At 37.0% G+C, this 17,673-nt stretch overlaps 1 protein-coding gene across 1 annotated transcript in view; it reads right to left on the bottom strand.

Moving 5' to 3' along the window:
- AKAP6 (A kinase (PRKA) anchor protein 6) overlaps positions 1–17,673 on the bottom strand; it is a gene marked incomplete at its 5' end in the record, with an annotated part of 52,791 nt that overhangs the window by 28,414 nt on the left and 6,704 nt on the right. The window contains one exon of the mRNA XM_009083599.1: positions 2,884–3,099. Coding sequence (XP_009081847.1) covers positions 2,884–3,099 — 216 coding nt within the window. The remainder of the gene's footprint in view (positions 1–2,883; positions 3,100–17,673) is intronic.

Genomic DNA, 17,673 nt, shown 5'->3' with positions numbered 1-17,673 from the left:
AAATATCTCCTTCTTAGTTTCCATTAACATAAACTAAGCACAAACAAAATAAACTCTTACTCTTTCCTCCCCAGATCTCCTCTTTTCTCCATGCTTTTTCAGTATGAGTGTTCTCCCTCTGGTAATCAGCATCAGCTGTGGCATCTACAGCTCTCACTAGCTCTGAGAGGAATCTTAGCATCATTAAGATTTGACATTTTTCTGCTGGTTATATAGTGCAAGCTCTTAGTTGGTCTTGGTTTTTTTTCAGCAACATTCCTCTTCAGTTGATATTTGCCTCTTTGCAGATAGGTGTATAAGGAAAGGCAGAAAAAGAATCCTTTCTTTTCTCTAAACCCTTGTACATTTGCATGTAGCTTCATCATTTTTACACTTCTTCTATTCAGATAAAATTTTTGGTGGCTTAACTGACGGTCCTTAATTATCTACACTTCTTATATTGTCAGTTGACTAAGCCCATGCCTATAAAACCAGCATTGACACAACATCTGCTTTTCAGTGATGTCTTCTTTCCATGTTGACTCATACAGAGACATGCCCCTTTTGACTTGTCCTGACAGTCTATTCAAACCTCTTCCTTCATCAAGTTCCATTTCTATCTCAATACCTAAAGCAAAACAGTCAAAAAACCAAATAGGCAGGGGAACACTCCTATGTTATAACTTTCAGTACAGGCAGACAAGCAAGCAACATTATTATTACCTTCAATGGCTCACTTGTCCACAACATTCTCCTTGCTCACTCACCATTTCTTGGCCTGTTTAGGCTAAGAGTATTTTCATTCAGGAACTGCTAGTGTTTCTGAACAATATCTTATATATCTTCATACTATAGTACTATAAATGAACCAGAGAATTACAGCTTCTGTTGTTTTTGTAAAGGAACTTTAAGAAAAGGAAGTCAAAAGCAGTATTTCTAGTTTTGCTAGTGATGGAGTCAGGAAAGCTAAGGCACAGCTGGAATTGAGGCTAGCCAGGGACATTAAGGATAACAAGAAAGGCTTCTACAGGTATACCCTATGTAAAAAGAAGGGTAGAGATAATGTGGGTCCTCTCTGGAAGGAAACAGGAGAGCTGGCTACCCTGGATATAGAAAGGGCTGAGGTTCTTAACGACTTCTTTTGCTCAGTATCAACTCCAAGTGCTCCAGCCACCCTGACCAGGCTGAAAAGTGTAAAGGTGGAGACTGGGAGCATGAAACCCTTAAACCCACTGTAGAAGAGGATCAGGTTTGAGACCATCACAGGAACCTGAATGTGCATAAGTCAATGGGTCCTGATGAGATTCATGTTTGCTGTTCCTTTACTGTCTTTGACATCAATGACATCTATAGACTTTGGACTATATTTCCCCACTCACTCATGGCCTCTTGTAGAGTCAGAAAGCCAATCGAATCCTGGGCTACATCAAAAGGAGTGCGCCTAGCAGGTCAAAAGAGGTGATTCTCCTCATCTACTCTGCTCTTGTGAGACCCCACCTGGAATACTGTGTGCAGTTCTGGTGTCCTTAACATAAGAAGGACATGGAACTGTTGGAGCAAGTCCAGAGGAGGCCACGAAGTTGCTAAGAGGACTGGAGCACCTCCCCTATGAAGACAGGGTGAGGAAGTTGGGGCTGTTCAGCCTGGAGAAGAGAAGACTCTGTGGAGACCTCATAGCAGCTTTTCAGTATCTGAAGGGGCCTACAAGGGAGCCAGAGAGGGACTCTTTGTTAGGAACTGCAGTGATAGGACAAGGGCTAATGGATTCAAACTGAAGGAGGGGAAGTTTAGGTTGGATATTAGAAAAACATTTTTTACTACAAAGGTGCTGAGACATTGGCACAGGTTGCCCAGGGACGTGGTGGCTGCCCCAACCTTGGCAGTGTTCAAGGCCAGACTGGATGTAGCCTTGAGCAACCTGATCTAGTGAGGAGGTGTCCCTGCCCGTGGCAGGGGGGGTTGGGACTAGATAATCTGTAAGGTCCATCCAACCCTTAAATTCTATTATTCTATGGTTCTATGATTTCACTGTTAGTCAGATAATTGCTGGGAAGGATGTATGTGTCAAGCATTTTTACCTTTGCTTTGCTTGATATAAACCTAAAAATTTATGTCAGCTAAATATACGTCACTTGTTCCCAAATCTCATCAAGGCTCTTTGGTATATGAACTACACAGGATTATCATTGCTGTCAGTGTAGCTGCAGTATACAGACTTCAGCATTATGATAGTAGTACAAAGCATGCTGAGCTGATTCATCCATTATAGTCAATGGTGTTACAGTAGGGATTATTTTGCTCCCCCTGTTTTGTAATATATTTTTATGCTGTAGAAAACCGATCTAATTCCTGCCACTTAATGGATGGTTTAAGCAGAGTGCTATTTTGCCTCTTAGGAATAATTTCCTTGAGATAAAAGCAAATTAATGCATTTTACTTATATTCGAATAACACAGGATTGTATATTAATCACATACCCATGGCATTCTATGTGAAATATGCATCTACTGCTGAGCTGCTAATTAAAACCAGTCTTAGTTACACAGGAAATACTTTTTCTAAAATACAGTTACAATCAGTGAAATATGTCTCTGGGCCCTGTTTTGTTAGGTACTGAGCAACTTAGCACCAGAAGAAGATTATTTTTATTAGTTTATGGAATCAGTGCAATGAGACTAAACATCCTGCAGATCGAACTCTGAGTTTATATTATTAATCAGTTTGGTCCATAGAATACAATGCTATATGAAAAACTGAAGATTCACTTGTTGGCAGTAAAGAGTTGGAACGGCATTTTCAGTCAGTAGAAAGCACTCCAAGATGGATTGTTTGTCCTGTGCTGAAAAGGTGTCTCTTGTGAAGAATGAAACAACAGGACATGTTTTTAAAGTAAGTGTCACTCACCGAGTCTTTTTCCAATCTCTTCTGTAGCCTTGTTTGCCACTGGACAGCTTGCATGACAATGGCTTCCCACCTCCTCTCAAGGTTTATGATTATCAGCTGCATTGACTGGTGATCTGCATTTAGGTTGCAGGTCTCCTGATCATCCAGGAGGTGCTGGCATAATCGCAGCACAGAGGCTACCCCACGGCGTCTCTGTTTGATCTCACAGCATAAAGACTGCAGGATAGACAAACAACAGATGTCAGTGTGGAACATTTTGCAAATTGAAACATTAACTATTATTTGATATTTAATGGTGCCCAATCTCTGCCATACAATATTTTTTTTCAGCTCTTCCATAAATTCCCACTTTAGTGTCAAAGCTTAGTGTCTTATTTTCAGATAAATACAGTCTTAATCTTTATAGTATAGAAGGAGTAATGCTACATTCAGTCTTCTTCAAACAAATGCCATACATAGCTAACTGTCTCAATAACGCTGAAAGTTTTATGGTGTAGACTGGTTTATTCTTCCTTTCTTTTTCATTCAAGTGGAACACATCTGAAATGAGTTACCCTGTCAGTAATCAGCTTCAGAAATTCTACAGGAAAATATGAGGGAAAAAATTGTAGTCATGCAATGAGAATATGTATAGTTTTAGAAAAAACAATAGAAATTATGGATCATATGCACCCTGTCACAGGAGAAACCTTAAGCAAGGAGAAAATTCAGTATAAAATTCTTTACATATGCTTTTTGTTAACATAAAATATTTTTCAGGGTGGTTCCATATTGAAGTATATGTAGGAATACTATGATAACTATCATCCTTGAAGATCAGTAATTCACTGCATTTATTTCATCCTACTGATTCCAGTGCTACCAAGAATGCAGTCTAGCATAAACTGGATGATGGGAGACAATTGCAAAACCCTAATACTGAAACTTGATGTGAGCCAGGATATGTTGGTTCTATGCCAGAAACCCAAGAAACTGAACTGAGAATCTTATTGAACAGCAGTATAAATAATGCATACTACATGACAGAACTAGAGAGAGATCTACCACCCGGAAGCAGTCAATGGCATGGGGTGCTTTCAAACATAGTTTTATCCATGATTGCATTCTACCATCATTCAACATCAAATCAGGATGCGTTGCTCAAGTATTCAACTATTATCATAGGCCTGTGCTACTCCTGATTTAACAAGACTGTGCTACACACGTTGGACCTTTCCAGATAATTTAAATTGTAACTTGCCAACATCTGTTTCCCTCTGTGGGATGTCACAGATGAAAGTGCATGACACCATGAGAAAATCTGAATTTTCTTCTTTTTTGAAGACAGGGTGTTTGCCTTTAAACTTCCGGTTAGTGATAATAAGCAAACAAATAAACAAACAAACCAACAAACCACCACATCTCTCAAAGTTGTTCGCAAGTGTTTGCTGATAAAAAATCCATTCCTGAACTGATTCTTCCTGAATTTTGTTAGAAAAAAAAACATTCTATAGAAAGTGAATTAAAGTTCCAGATTTTCATGTCACTGTTTCTTTAAAAACTGGAATTTATACTTAGAAATGTTGTAACTCAAACGAGTCTTTGCTACTGTGCTTAATCAATAATATTAAGCTGCAAGTCTGAAGCAAAACATCAGTAAACACATCGAAAAACATGCATCTTTTCTTTGCCTATGGAGAGTGTGCAAGAGACTATTTTTCCAAAGCCTTCAAGAGAAAAGATGATTAAACCCACAAACATAGTTGAATTACTAATCTACTTTCACTGGCACAATTGTGCCATCCTAACAGTTAACAGATTGCTTATTAATCAACAAGGGTAAACAAGACAATGCAATCTCATTTAAAGCGGAAGTTTTAATGCCTAAAAGTATTTGCGTTCAAAATGTTATTCCCGATAAGCCTTCATTAGAAGACATCTTAAAATGATTAAGTACATTTGATTGTAAAGTACACAGAGTGGTATATTAGCAGGTGGACATTTCATACAGATGTTCCACTTACTGATATAATGCATTCTATAGCTATTTAAATTACCCTAACTCTGTAATAGCTAGAATCCTATTACTTCTATAATGAGAGAACCCCGTACCTTTAATATTTCTGAATTTTAAATAAGGTGAATGACAAATTCCCAAATCACTATTTATGGCAAAATATGAACAGGAATTTTATTATTCAATTTATACCAGAGCTGCATTTTCACTTGCGTTTCCTGAACTTGCCCTTATTTATTTTCCTAGAGTTCATTACTTGTTTCCTTCATAGTTCTTGATGTAGCTACCATGTCTGGCCCGTTTCCTTTCTGATGCTGTTCATTAGCCTAACATCACCTCAGACAAAATCCCAACCAACCCAAAAAATCTACCTAATTATATAAAGTCAGGGTTCTTATTTTACATTTTATAACAGCTAGGAAATTCGGTTTTCTAGAAGTGATGATAAGTTATATACTGATGACAGTCAAATCTATGCAGGTCTGCATTAAATTCATAGAAGTCAATACAGCTCAGAATCTGGTCCCATAACATTAATTTACCTTGATCTATCTGATTAAGTCATCCCTCATAAATATTGTTCTTTTTTGATACAATGCCATTTAATTTGATGAGGTAAGGAGCATTTCATTCATAAGCCATTATAGGGGAGTTTAGGCAAGGCCTTTACATTGTGTTATCTGAAAGCAGAGCTACACCATCCAAGTCATTTCTAATTTACATCGATTTTACACCAGCGAAATAACAGTAGCTTTTCCGAAGCTATTTCTGATTTACATGGCTGTGACAGTACAATTAGGCCTATGGCACTTTTGTTTCAATTTTATTACATGATGTTATGGTTAATATTAAACAGCAGAAGAATGAAACGCTTGTATCCAACAGTGTGTTGAAAAGAGTTGGCTATAACAGCAATGCTTTAAAAGCCAGAGAACTTAATCATGTAAAGACATCTTTAAACCCTATATAATAGCACTAGCAATAATGAATTTAAGCAGTATTAGGGTCTTGTATACAGTATCCTAAAGGGACACAATAATTGCATATAACCTGTGACGTGATATGCCAGTGTTGCATATCCATATGTTGCATGTCCATGTTCTGCTATTGTTAAAAAGGCATGCTTGTATAAGAACCTGTCAAGATGGCAATTGCATGTGCAAGGTGTGCTTCCAGGACCATAGTTACTTTAATTATTTGTGAGGTACATTCTACGTTGTGAATTAAAACCTATAATTCATGATGGATAAAAAGAATTTTTTTTAAAAAAAAGGAAATATGATGAGTATCTCTCCTGAGCCTTGGGCCTGATGGTCTACAGCTGCTCTAGTAAGCTACTGGGTACTCGAAGGTTCAGACAATTAAGGTATGACTGAGGAGCAACACTTAGGCTCATTTAGTTTCCTGTGTGTGCAGAAGATTTGCTGAAGTACAGGTTAAGAGACACTTTTGATTGTGTCCTCTCATACTACCATGTATCCATTGAGCTGTGGTAACTGTAAACACAATCCAAGCTTTTGCGAATGTGGGAGAAACACATTCACTTAAGTTATTTGCAGTGAGACCTAATTTATCTGACTTTTTTGCTGCAGGTTAAGAGTATACACAGTAACTGCAGATGCTCTGTATGAGCTTGACTTTGTGTCTGAGTCCTTTGCTTCACAGCAGATACCCTGATAACATTGAGGTGTCAGTCATTATAATGTTATTATGGTCATGGTTTCCCATATTTTGGATTCCTGTCCATGCTGCTAAAATCATGGAAGATTTTTCTTCCCCTCTGCCTACTCCTATTTTCGGTGCTTTGAAGTTATCACCCGCATAGCTAAAAAGTGCTAGCTGAAACTACTTTCACAGCTTGTTAATACTATGCCTTAAATCATCTGGAAAAGCCCCTGCTGAGTCAAATGACATCAAACGGTCTTTCCAAGCCATGAACTAATGGCACTATCTATGGGGATGGCAGCCATGATTTGAATAGAAGGTGCTCAGCATAGCTGCATGACTCTTCAGTGAATGGCATGTGACCAGAAACATGTCTGCAGCTTTAGGCAATGCCAGGGCATATGAGAGGCATAGAAAGGTGGGACTTTTAGGAATATTAGAGCCCCTCAGGCCCCAACCCCCTTCATCCCTCAACCTTTCTACAGCATATCAGCACCTGAGCCATGCCATGCACCTGCTCTGCACAGCTGAAGGACATGTATCAGAAGTTGGTTTTCTCACACAACATGGAAGATGAGTTGGCTACTGAAGCACTGATACATCCAGGATCTTGAAAAGGTGTTAAATATTAACTATTTTAAAGTACTTAGTTTCTCAGTGAATTCAGTGGGACAACTTGTGCTTAAAAATAGTTTAAAAGGCAGTTTGAAATTAGTTTAGGTCCCTTCAATCCACATAATCCACATATTCACTACATAAAATGTTGAGATATATTTTTTGTAGCCTCATTTATTACATATTGTTTGGAGAATTCATTTTTGTGGGATCTGAAGTTCCTTGCTTTCACTCTACAATTGGGAATAATAGACATCCATGCAGAGATGTCCAGAGCTTGAAAATACAAATTTGAAAATGACAAATTCTAACTTACACAGATGAATTTTCTTTGTGCTTTCAGGTCCAGAAGAAATGCCAATGTATACTGAGACAAGTGCTGTTTCTGGACTTACATTGTGTTTCTATATATGCATGGGCAATACTGGCTGTTTTTAGGAACACCTCGACTGCAGATAAATCTGGAATGATCAGATCAAAGAGGAAGCTTCTGTCTAACCTTGGTCTGTTAAAGGCTTACTGTTTCTCCTTGTTGTGGGATGTAGGTATGTAAGGGAGGGAATGATATGCTTCCAATTACAGCAGTTGTTCCTTGATGGAAGATGGAACTGCTGTTATTTAGTACAACAACCACATGCACAAATTAAGGCAAAATCTGGGAAATGAAGTCACTCTTCTGAATACACCAATAAAACTACAACTCTTAAGAGCATTTATTTTCCTTTTTATGCCTGATTTTAGGCTACTGCAGCATTTCAGTTTTCAGAAGTGATAATGTAAATTTTTTAAGCATCATGGCTAGTAGAATGAATAGATCAATAAAGAGAAAACAGGAAACAATGCTCTCAAAGGTTGGGTAAAACAGTTTTCAGTGTTTTCTGTGAAATAGCAATGACTGCTGGAACTTCTCTTTTCAGAGTGATGCATCCCTGTATTTCAATTCTATTCTTACAGGAGAGATGGTGAAAAGAAGAATTTCTGGTTTTGAATGAAAAAGAAAACAAATAATTCCTCAGAGAAAAAAATAGTAATAAATTAATAATTAAATTAGTAAGAAATTCCTCAAACTAAAAATGCTACAAAGATAGAAAATGAATGACAACTTGTCATCATGTAGAAAAATACTGCCAAACCAGTATGCTTTTGCTGATTTCAAGGCTAAAAGAATATGTCACCTAATATGGGAACTCTACTCAGTTGCATACGGTGGGACTTAATCTATATTGAAGCTAAATATTCTATAAGTATGCAGTGAAGTGCAAAAAACAGCAATTGAAAAATGACATGATTAAATGGCACAACATGCAATCATTTGCTCTCAATTATATCAATGTATCTTCTTCATTTCAAGGAGTCAGTCAGAAATATTGTTTTTTAAATGCCTCTATTAAATTGGGCACCAATAATAAAATAGATGAGAGTCCTAATAAGCTCATTTATGTAACATACATCACATACCACAAAACTATTCTCTCCAAACGGGTTTCTTCATAGATTTGTCTCCTGGTTCACACCAGTCTTGGCTATACTAAAATATTTTAAAGGCACAAAACTTGCAGACCATTCAGTAGAAAACCTTGTACTTAACCCTTGAGAGATCTTTAATGCTAATTATGGAAACAGTATTGATATAATATCTTTCCTGTCACATTTTATTATGATGACGGTCACAACAGAATCTGGGACTGACATTTTAGAAATATCATCTAATTGCAAGTCAGAAATACAGAATGACAGTTTAAAGTAGAATATTACTTCTTTCAAAACAGCGAACTTGTTCTCTTCACTTAAAAGACCTACTTTTAATAGTATTACAACCACTAAATGGCTCCACTGATCATATCTCTCTGTAACTCGCTGCTTAGAAAAGTGTTACTATATCTCTCTTACAAGAGAACTGTGTCTATTTCTATACATATTCAAATTGGCAATGAACTAATAGGAAAAAAATATTTCATTTTTGCACTGGCTTCAAGAATGTGTATAGGGGTTTGCATTCTACATATAATCAAGTACTTATATTAATTCATTCATTTTAGTAGCTTTAAAAAGTTACATGGTGATTTGTGTTTATTTGAAATCAATAATGGAAATACATTTATTAATTAGGTAAAGATGTTTATTTGAAACAAAATATTTACTTTAAAATAGCATTCTAAAAGTACCAGTGTTCTTTCTCATTTTTCTCTAGTAATACAATATATGCATTACAAATAGTAGCAATCAAGAATGGATACTTCTGGACTCATTCCATAAAAGTTACTTTTATATATGTAAAACATTTTTAAACTTCTTTGTTCTATTCCTTATTCTCGTTTAAGTACTTCAAAATATTTGTTTGCAAGAATGCCATTCAATGGTCTGTTATTTAGCTCATACTCCCATGTAACCAGTAATATGTAATATACTCCTCTTCATAAATTAAAAACACTATTAAAATTCCAGACGTATAAAACAATATGAAGATTAAGTTACTATAAAAGAAACTATAATAGCTTACAGATTGCTTGTATCATTATGAAAACGCTGGTATCTATTACAGTGTCTCCCTGGAATAAAGAATGCACTTTTGGCAATAATCTGTTAAAAAAGTGCCCATTATTGTTAAGATGCTCCTATCTTAACTCTAAACTAATGTGCAATTACAGGAAGGTAACTTTTAAAAACAAAAGAAAAAAGGTGTTGGATAAAAATGCATCTTCCCTACAGAAATACAACATTGCTTTTCCAGGCATTACTTTTCTCATGTTTCATACAGGGAATTAATTAGATTAATTTTCACATCAAAATATTTTAGAGCTATTTACTACACACTTCAAAGTTGGGGTTAACTTGGTTCTAGGGCATTAGCCAAGTCATTCAGATAGAGGAGCCAGAGGGGATAGCAGGAGGATCCATTTTTCTCATCTAGCACTAGTTTATAGTTTCTAGTCTAGCACTAGTTTATATATGCCTTTGGTTCGTGTCCTCTTCTAATTTAATTTGTGAAATTCTCTTTCCAGCTAAAAAAGATTCAAAGGAGGAATACTGCAAGATATGTTACAATTTGCTAGGTTTTCTTTTTCTATCCCCAGAAAATGCTAAGACAAAAGTAGGATAAGCATCAGACAGGTAGAATAAATATCAGTGCTGTGATTTCCTTTTGTAATGAATCTGGAAGCACACTGCTCAAAAATTTGTTTGCCTGTACTGGACATTATAAATTTTTAATTTTTGTTAGATCACCACACTAGGCAGAGTTTCAAACTAAATGTGTTGAAATTCAAGAGATTAAATTACTTTAAATTACATCTTTGCATGAGTGTACACCAAGACCTGTAACTCTCAAGCTGAGGTTCAGATGTTAATGTGTACTTCTTTTCTTACTCTAGTTCCCTCACAGGTGGTACACATGTATTTTTGCTGTCCCCTGCAACAGACCTGGTATATTCCAAAATGTAGTGAGAGTTCACCCTATTTTAAATTACAAGAAGAAAACATCCTGCAGTGCATTTTTTTATGGGAAAGCAAATATAAAATAAATTAGACTATTTTTTTGAGACTTCAGGACAGGAAAGGGAAAATAAACACATCTAATGAGTAAGGAAAAAGAGATTTCCTTTGGCTTTTTTCTTGTGTCAGTTAAGTAAACAGCATGGATTCAAAAATGTACAGCTTGAGCTGTGCAGGGGTAAACAGGAAAATATATTGTGATGTTTTCATGCCTGTATGTGTGTATATACACAGGGACAACAAACAGACTTTTCTAGAAATGGTGTTACTCATCTTATTTCAAAAAAAATCAATGAATCATCAGAATGGATATACATTAAAATATGGACACATTTCTTTGATTCTTTTGCCATATCTTACGCATATCTATATATATATATACACACAGACACAAATTTTTTGTTTTCAGCTCAAGGCAAAACTAAAAGTCCCCAACAAATGAAACTCCTTGCAGCAGAATCAACCAGAGCCAGGCAGCACTGAGATGAGGTAGGTTCACCCGTATTGGATGTAGGTTAGCCTACCTCAGTATCTTACTTGGTAAATAATTTTAGGCAAGGGCTCACACTGGAAGTCATTGTCCCTCTGTACTTGGCACTGGTGAGGCTGCACCTCGAGAACTGTGTCCAGTTCTGAGCCCATCACTTCAAGAAAGACACTGAGGTGATGGGGCATGTTCAGAGAAGGGCCACGAAGCTGGTGAATGGTCTAGAGAGGAGTCATATGAGGAGTGTTTAGCCTGAAGAAAAGGAGCCTAAGTGGAGACTGTATATCTCTCTGCAACTACCTGAAATGTGGTTGTAGCAAGGTGGGGGTTGGCCTCTTCTCCCAGGCAACTATTGACGGGCCAAGAGGAAATGGCCTCAAGCGGCACCAGGGGAGGTTCAGGTTGGACATCAGGAAGACTTTATTCATGGAAAAGGTTGTCAAGCATTGGAACAGGCTGCCCAGGATGGATGTCACCATCCCTGAAGGTGTTTAAGAACTGGATGTGGCACTTAGCACTATGGTTTAGTTGACATGGTAGTGTTCAGTAAAAGGTTGGACTTGATGATCTTGTAGGTCTTTTCCAACCTTAATGGTTCTGTGAATCTATAAACATGTTAAATTTTAAATTAATATTAACTTGCCTCTTGTTCAAGTTAGACAGATGTGACTTTGACATACACAAAGTCCCAGGGGTATGAGAAGGCTTGAATTAGAGGGGAGGACAGAAGCAGGTAATGTGGTGAAGATAAACTGTGAATGGCAATCAAAACCTATGAGTTGTCAAAAGCCAAATGTCTGGATAAGCTATCTGTTTGTCTATGATGGTCTTAGAGACCCAGAGTTACTCATAGTATTGCACTTTCAATGGCCATTCTTCCATTGCCTGGACAACAGGATTGGGGTCAAAAGACCAGACAGGATGAAAGCAAAGTGACCATGAAAGAAGTTTCTATTCTTCAGTAACAATTGGTCTAGAGAACATAATGAGATTCCTCTTACTGTGCCCAAAACATGAAAATAAGCATCAGTGTGATAAAGGGAAAGATGGTTCACTGCAAATGACATTGCATCATCAGCTGTCAGTGAAAAATGCACAAAAACATCTATCAGAGTAGAGGCCAGGCCTTCAGTTTTATTCTGAGGTAAGGAACTGCAGAACTTTCCTAAGAGACCAATAAGGGAAATATCCTTCAAAGGACAGGAATCCACATCCTTTTCTTTTTTCCCCATTTACTTTATGGAGCAAGCATAATCTAAGCTGCTCTGCTGTCTCTAGTAATATGTTGCCAGTCTACAAATCCCATTCCTGAGTGACATCCTATACTTGTGATACATAGTATACCTGATAAGGATTGCAATAAACACTTCAGAATGCATATAGAAGGCCTGTTCTTTCACGTTCATATTCTTACTCATACTGAATTACACTTTACCCTGCAAATAATTCCACTGAAATCAAAAGGTTTCCTGGCAGTATGAAATTATTTTTAGTAAAGGTATTAATACAGTCTTTAATAATACTCCCTATTGGGACTATGATCTATTAACTTACATGCAAAGACAAAACTTTGGAAACCTGTCCAGTATGAAACAAAAATTAGGCAATGGTCTGCTAGGTCCATGATCTACTATTTAATGAAAAACCTCATTACTAGGATTTAAGGGCTCCAGAGAACACTATTTAACCAATAATACACTGATATCAGAGAGATCTGCACCTGAAAATGCAATGCTATGGCTCCAAAGGGGCAGTTATGGACGATCAAATAAATTGTCTAATCACATGCAGTAGTACAAAGTGGACCTTAATGGAGACAATACAGTGAATTTTTGTTAATTCATTTTTTCCAGTCCACACTGTACTAGTTTTTCTACATGTTATCACCAACATAGGAAAGAAAGCTGAGGCCTACAACAGTACCAAACCTCACTCTAATTTACTGCAAGTCAATCTTGGTTTATTTTAGGGGAAATAATAATTTCTCTTTTTCTTTTGTCATCTTTTGATTCCTTTTCCATGTTGATAGTAACAGAAGAGAAAGATTCTGGTTTTGCGGTAAAAAGCTCTTCAGGGCAGTAGCAAAACAATAAGCAATACCGTTTTCAAGTAGTCCTTTGGGTGGATCAAAAGAAGAAAACTAATTATCTCTTCAATGATAATGAAAATAATAAGCGATGAAACTGAGAATATTCTCTCAAAAGAAACATAGAACCATAGAATCATAGAATTGAAGAGTTGGAATGGACCTTACAGATTATCTAGTCCCAACCCCCCTTGCCATGGGCAGAGAAATCTCCTCACTAGATCAGGTTGCTCAAGGCTACATCCAGCCTGGCCTTGAACACTGCCAAGGTTGGGGCAGCCACCACGTCCCTGGGCATCCTGTGCCAATGTCTCACCACTCTTATAGTAAAAATTTATTTTAATATCTAACCTAGCCTTTCCCTCCTTCAGTTTGAACCCTTTATCCCTTGTCCTACCATTGTATTTCCTAACAAAGAGTCCCTCTCCGGTTCCCTTGTAGGTCCTTCAGATATAGAGAGTTGCTATGAGGTCTCCACATAGTCTTCTCTTCTCCAGGCTGAACAGCCCCAACTTCCTCACCCTGTCTTCATAGGGGAGGTGCTCCAGTCCTCTTAGCAACTTTGTGGCCTCCTCTGGACTTGCTCCAACAGTTCCATGTCCTTCTTATGTTGAGGACACCAGAACTGCACATAGTATTCCACATAGGGTCTCATGAGAGCAGAGTAGAGAAGAATCACCTCTTTTGACCTGCTAGCCAAACTCCTTTTGATGCAGCCCAGGATTTGACTGGCTTTCTGACTTTTCAGGAGACTGTGAGTGAGAGGGGAAATATAGCCCAAAGTCTACAGATGTCATTGATATGAAAGACAGTAAAGGAACAGTAAGCCATTTGTCACTATAAATTTGCAAGTTTTACTTTGTAATGGCCAGTCTGGGACAGCTTTCTCTGTAAGCCAGGGTGTCTTCTTTATTAGTCAACTTGAATGAGATAGCAAGTCTTTCAAGCCTACCCATGACATGAGAATTAAATGTACACGATCCCAGTACAGTAAGAAAGACAGGGACAAGGGCTCAATTGCCTCCTCACCAGATTCACAAGACAGCATTGGCTCAAATGAGGGCCCTTCTGAAAATTCAGCAGGGCTAAGAGAGAAATCTGGCCTTGACTTTTCTGGAAAAGAAATAAACTTATAATTAGTGTAGGAGAATCTTGCAGATGTTATTAGTAAATCATTCTGGGTTGTCTCATCCTCAAGTCCCTCAAGTCTTAAAGACATTCTTGATGATTCCTTGAGTGGGACTCATCTGAGCTAATGGAGAACTTGAGCCTGAGCTAGTCATTTAGAAGCAGGTATTCTGAGGTACATCTCATCCTGAGGTGCACTACATCTTCTTTGTAGGCTGAATTTTAGGTTTTTGGTTTTAGATGCCTAAAACAGGACAGATTCATTTAATCCCAAAAGTTCTTTTCTTCCCCCCAGTTACTAGAAAATAAACTCAGAGAAGATCTCTGCACTGTAGCTAGTCTGTTTTAACATGCTCCTACCTATGCTGTCTGCAGAGCAATCATCTTGATCTATCAAAAATAAGGGGACACTACCACTAGATTATTCTCATCTCCACCAAAGCATTCAGTGTATTGCTGAACTCAAGAGTTCTTCCTGTTGCTACAGTAACCTCCATCCCATACCCCACTGTTAATCCAGGGCACTTTCATGACACTTTATTTCCCCCAGAAAAGGGAGTGATTGTGGGGCAAAATGGGTTTAGACAACCGGTTAGTGTTTATGATTAATGTTGATATTCTGATTAATCAAAAAGTAAGCAGAGAATTCATGGTTCAAGATTCACAGCCCAAATGGGATGATGGAAAGAATGCTGCTACCTCAGATGGATTATTTAGTTGTAAATGGGAACTGTGTTATTAGTGTTGCTTAAATAGGTAGAGCTTACTGAAACACAAAGTGAACCCTTTTTCAGTAAGTATATTAAATCAAAATTGGAGATACACTTGAGCATATTAAGTATCTGAGTATTCTGTGTGTATGTGTATGGGTATATATATAGTATTGTGCATCGATATTTTAGTATATTAAAATCAAAGTAGAGCCATAAAATCATGTCTTGTATTAGGGCAAAAAAAATGCATGTAGAGCTGCTTTACTATAAAGAGGTGGCTTCTCATTTCAGTAGTCCACAGAAGTGTTACTTTGGGTTGGTAGGTCATATAAATTCAGTCTGAATTTAATTTAAACCTTTGTAGGAGGCATCAGCCTACATTTAACTTTGGAATCCTACCTGTTTTTGTAAGATTTAACACTGCATGCCTTTCTGTTTGTTAGAATTTAATCCAAACAAAATTTAGGTAAACAATTCTTCACCTGTGAAAACATTAAGGCCTCTGAAGTCACACTCTTTTTAAGAAATTTATCAAAACTATTTTAACTTTTTTTATCATCTTAGAGGTATAAAATGGATAAAATCCAGCTTGACTTCTTTTGCACTATCTATTGGAAACTGTTTTGCATACTTTTGTTACATGCAAATTGAAATTCTGTAATTCTTTGATTGCAGCTCTGCCAGGAACATCATTCCAAAAATTGTAAAGGATCCAAAATGCAGCAGTGAAAGCAATTCCTGGCACCTGCAGGAACAGCCATTGCTTTTCTCCAATTTTTGAATCCCCAAACCTTTACTCAACATTAATATCTTTCTTTTATTTCAGCTTGGCCATAATCCTACATGCTCCCAAACTCACTTATTCTATTTAGTAGAAGTATGTTTAACTGATTTGTTTTTTTGGTAACTGTTACAGTGCTGAGTCTTCTGCAAGCTTTTTCGTTAAAATAAAAAGTACTACAAGACATATTGATTAACTGATTATTAATTACCAATGCAATGTACGTTGTGTAATCAGAAGGTTCAGTTGCTTTAGGCATTCAATAAATAAGAGATGTTGCTGAGAAATACTTTATAAAAAATAACACTAGATCATCTGGTATGCTCAAGTCATAAATTTAGTGGAAGATAAAATCATATACTTCTGAGTGGGTCTAGTCATTAGAAATAGTTATAAGCATCAGATAATTTACTCTGTTTACAAGGCAAGCAGAAACAGCTACAAGTACCACTAGGAGTGACATTCAATAGACCACTGACTTTTAGAAATTTTGAATGAGAAAACATTTTCAGTATTTTTTGTATGAAAAAGTAGTCTGATTTCTTTAACAAATACATTAACTGAAGTCAATGAAAACCACAGGCTTTCAGTACTGCTGAAAAACAGGGCTCTCTTTGTTAAAGACCCAAATAAAGATTTAAGAGACAGATATGACTTTATGTAGTATGTTGCTTATTGCTTCAAATAAAACCAGATCAGAAAATGAAAATAATACCTTTTTAGCAGAAAATCTCCACTAAAATCCTGTTCTGAACAGGAAAATTCTGTTCCCCCTCCAAACTGAGAGGGGAAAAAAGAACAGGATCCTTTATAAATCTTGCCACTGAAAGCGCTAGAGGCTTTCCCAGTTGTACATGACTGAGAAGGAATTTTGAGACAGACAGATACTCACAAGCCTAAGCATGTTCTTGAGTGGCTGGTCTCTGAGCCAAAGTCATAACAACTACCATTTTGAGGCTGATGGGTCATTTCTCTATATGGAAGAGTTATAAGTTTTATTGCAAGTGACAGAAGTATATGACTAATTATTCAGGCTCCCTTGCTGTCTTTTGGAAGGCACTTTGCAGAGAAAAAAGCATGCTTTTTGATGTCCCAGACACATAAAAGAAAATGTGGCAGAACACTTCTACTCAAAAGTCAACAGGTACACAAATTTCTGGCTAGACCTTACTCAAATGAAATTTGCTAAAATTTTCATGAAAGAATGCAAATTCTTTTTAGTATTGCTCCTCATTCCTTCCCACTCCAAATTTCTCCTGACCCACAAAATTGCTGTACATCATTATGTTAGGAAATCAGTTTTGCCAGTTATTAGTCTCATGATATCCAGTCTTTCAGCTGCTGTGCTTATCTGAAAATCTTGTATTTCATTTAAAAGGTAAGATTCTGGTTCTGGCCCTCATGATTTCTGTGAAAAGCTAGAAAACAGGAACTCAAGGGACTCAAAAGACGGAAGAGGAATAAAAGGGATGAATAAATAAAATAAACATATGTTTGTTACTATGAAGATCACACAAATTTGAAGTCAGTTTCTTTGTTTTCTTGGTCTATATTCAAGGCTTTTTTTAGTTGCAACAGAAGGAAAACCAGGAGCAAGATACCCATGCTTCCCCTTTTGCTAGAAAACAGGAACTCAAGGGACTCAAAAGACGGAAGAGGAATAAAAGGGATGAATAAATAAAATAAACATATGTTTGTTACTATGAAGATCACACAAATTTGAAGTCAGTTTCTTTGTTTTCTTGGTCTATATTCAAGGCTTTTTTTAGTTGCAACAGAAGGAAAACCAGGAGCAAGATACCCATGCTTCCCCTTTTAGAGCAGCTT

Source organism: Acanthisitta chloris, unplaced genomic scaffold (assembly GCF_000695815.1).
Source record: "Acanthisitta chloris isolate BGI_N310 unplaced genomic scaffold, ASM69581v1 scaffold19941, whole genome shotgun sequence".
In the NCBI taxonomy this organism is placed as follows: domain Eukaryota; kingdom Metazoa; phylum Chordata; class Aves; order Passeriformes; family Acanthisittidae; genus Acanthisitta; species Acanthisitta chloris.
Note: the sequence above shows the minus strand (reverse complement) of the source record. Positions and strands in the feature narration are given on the sequence as shown.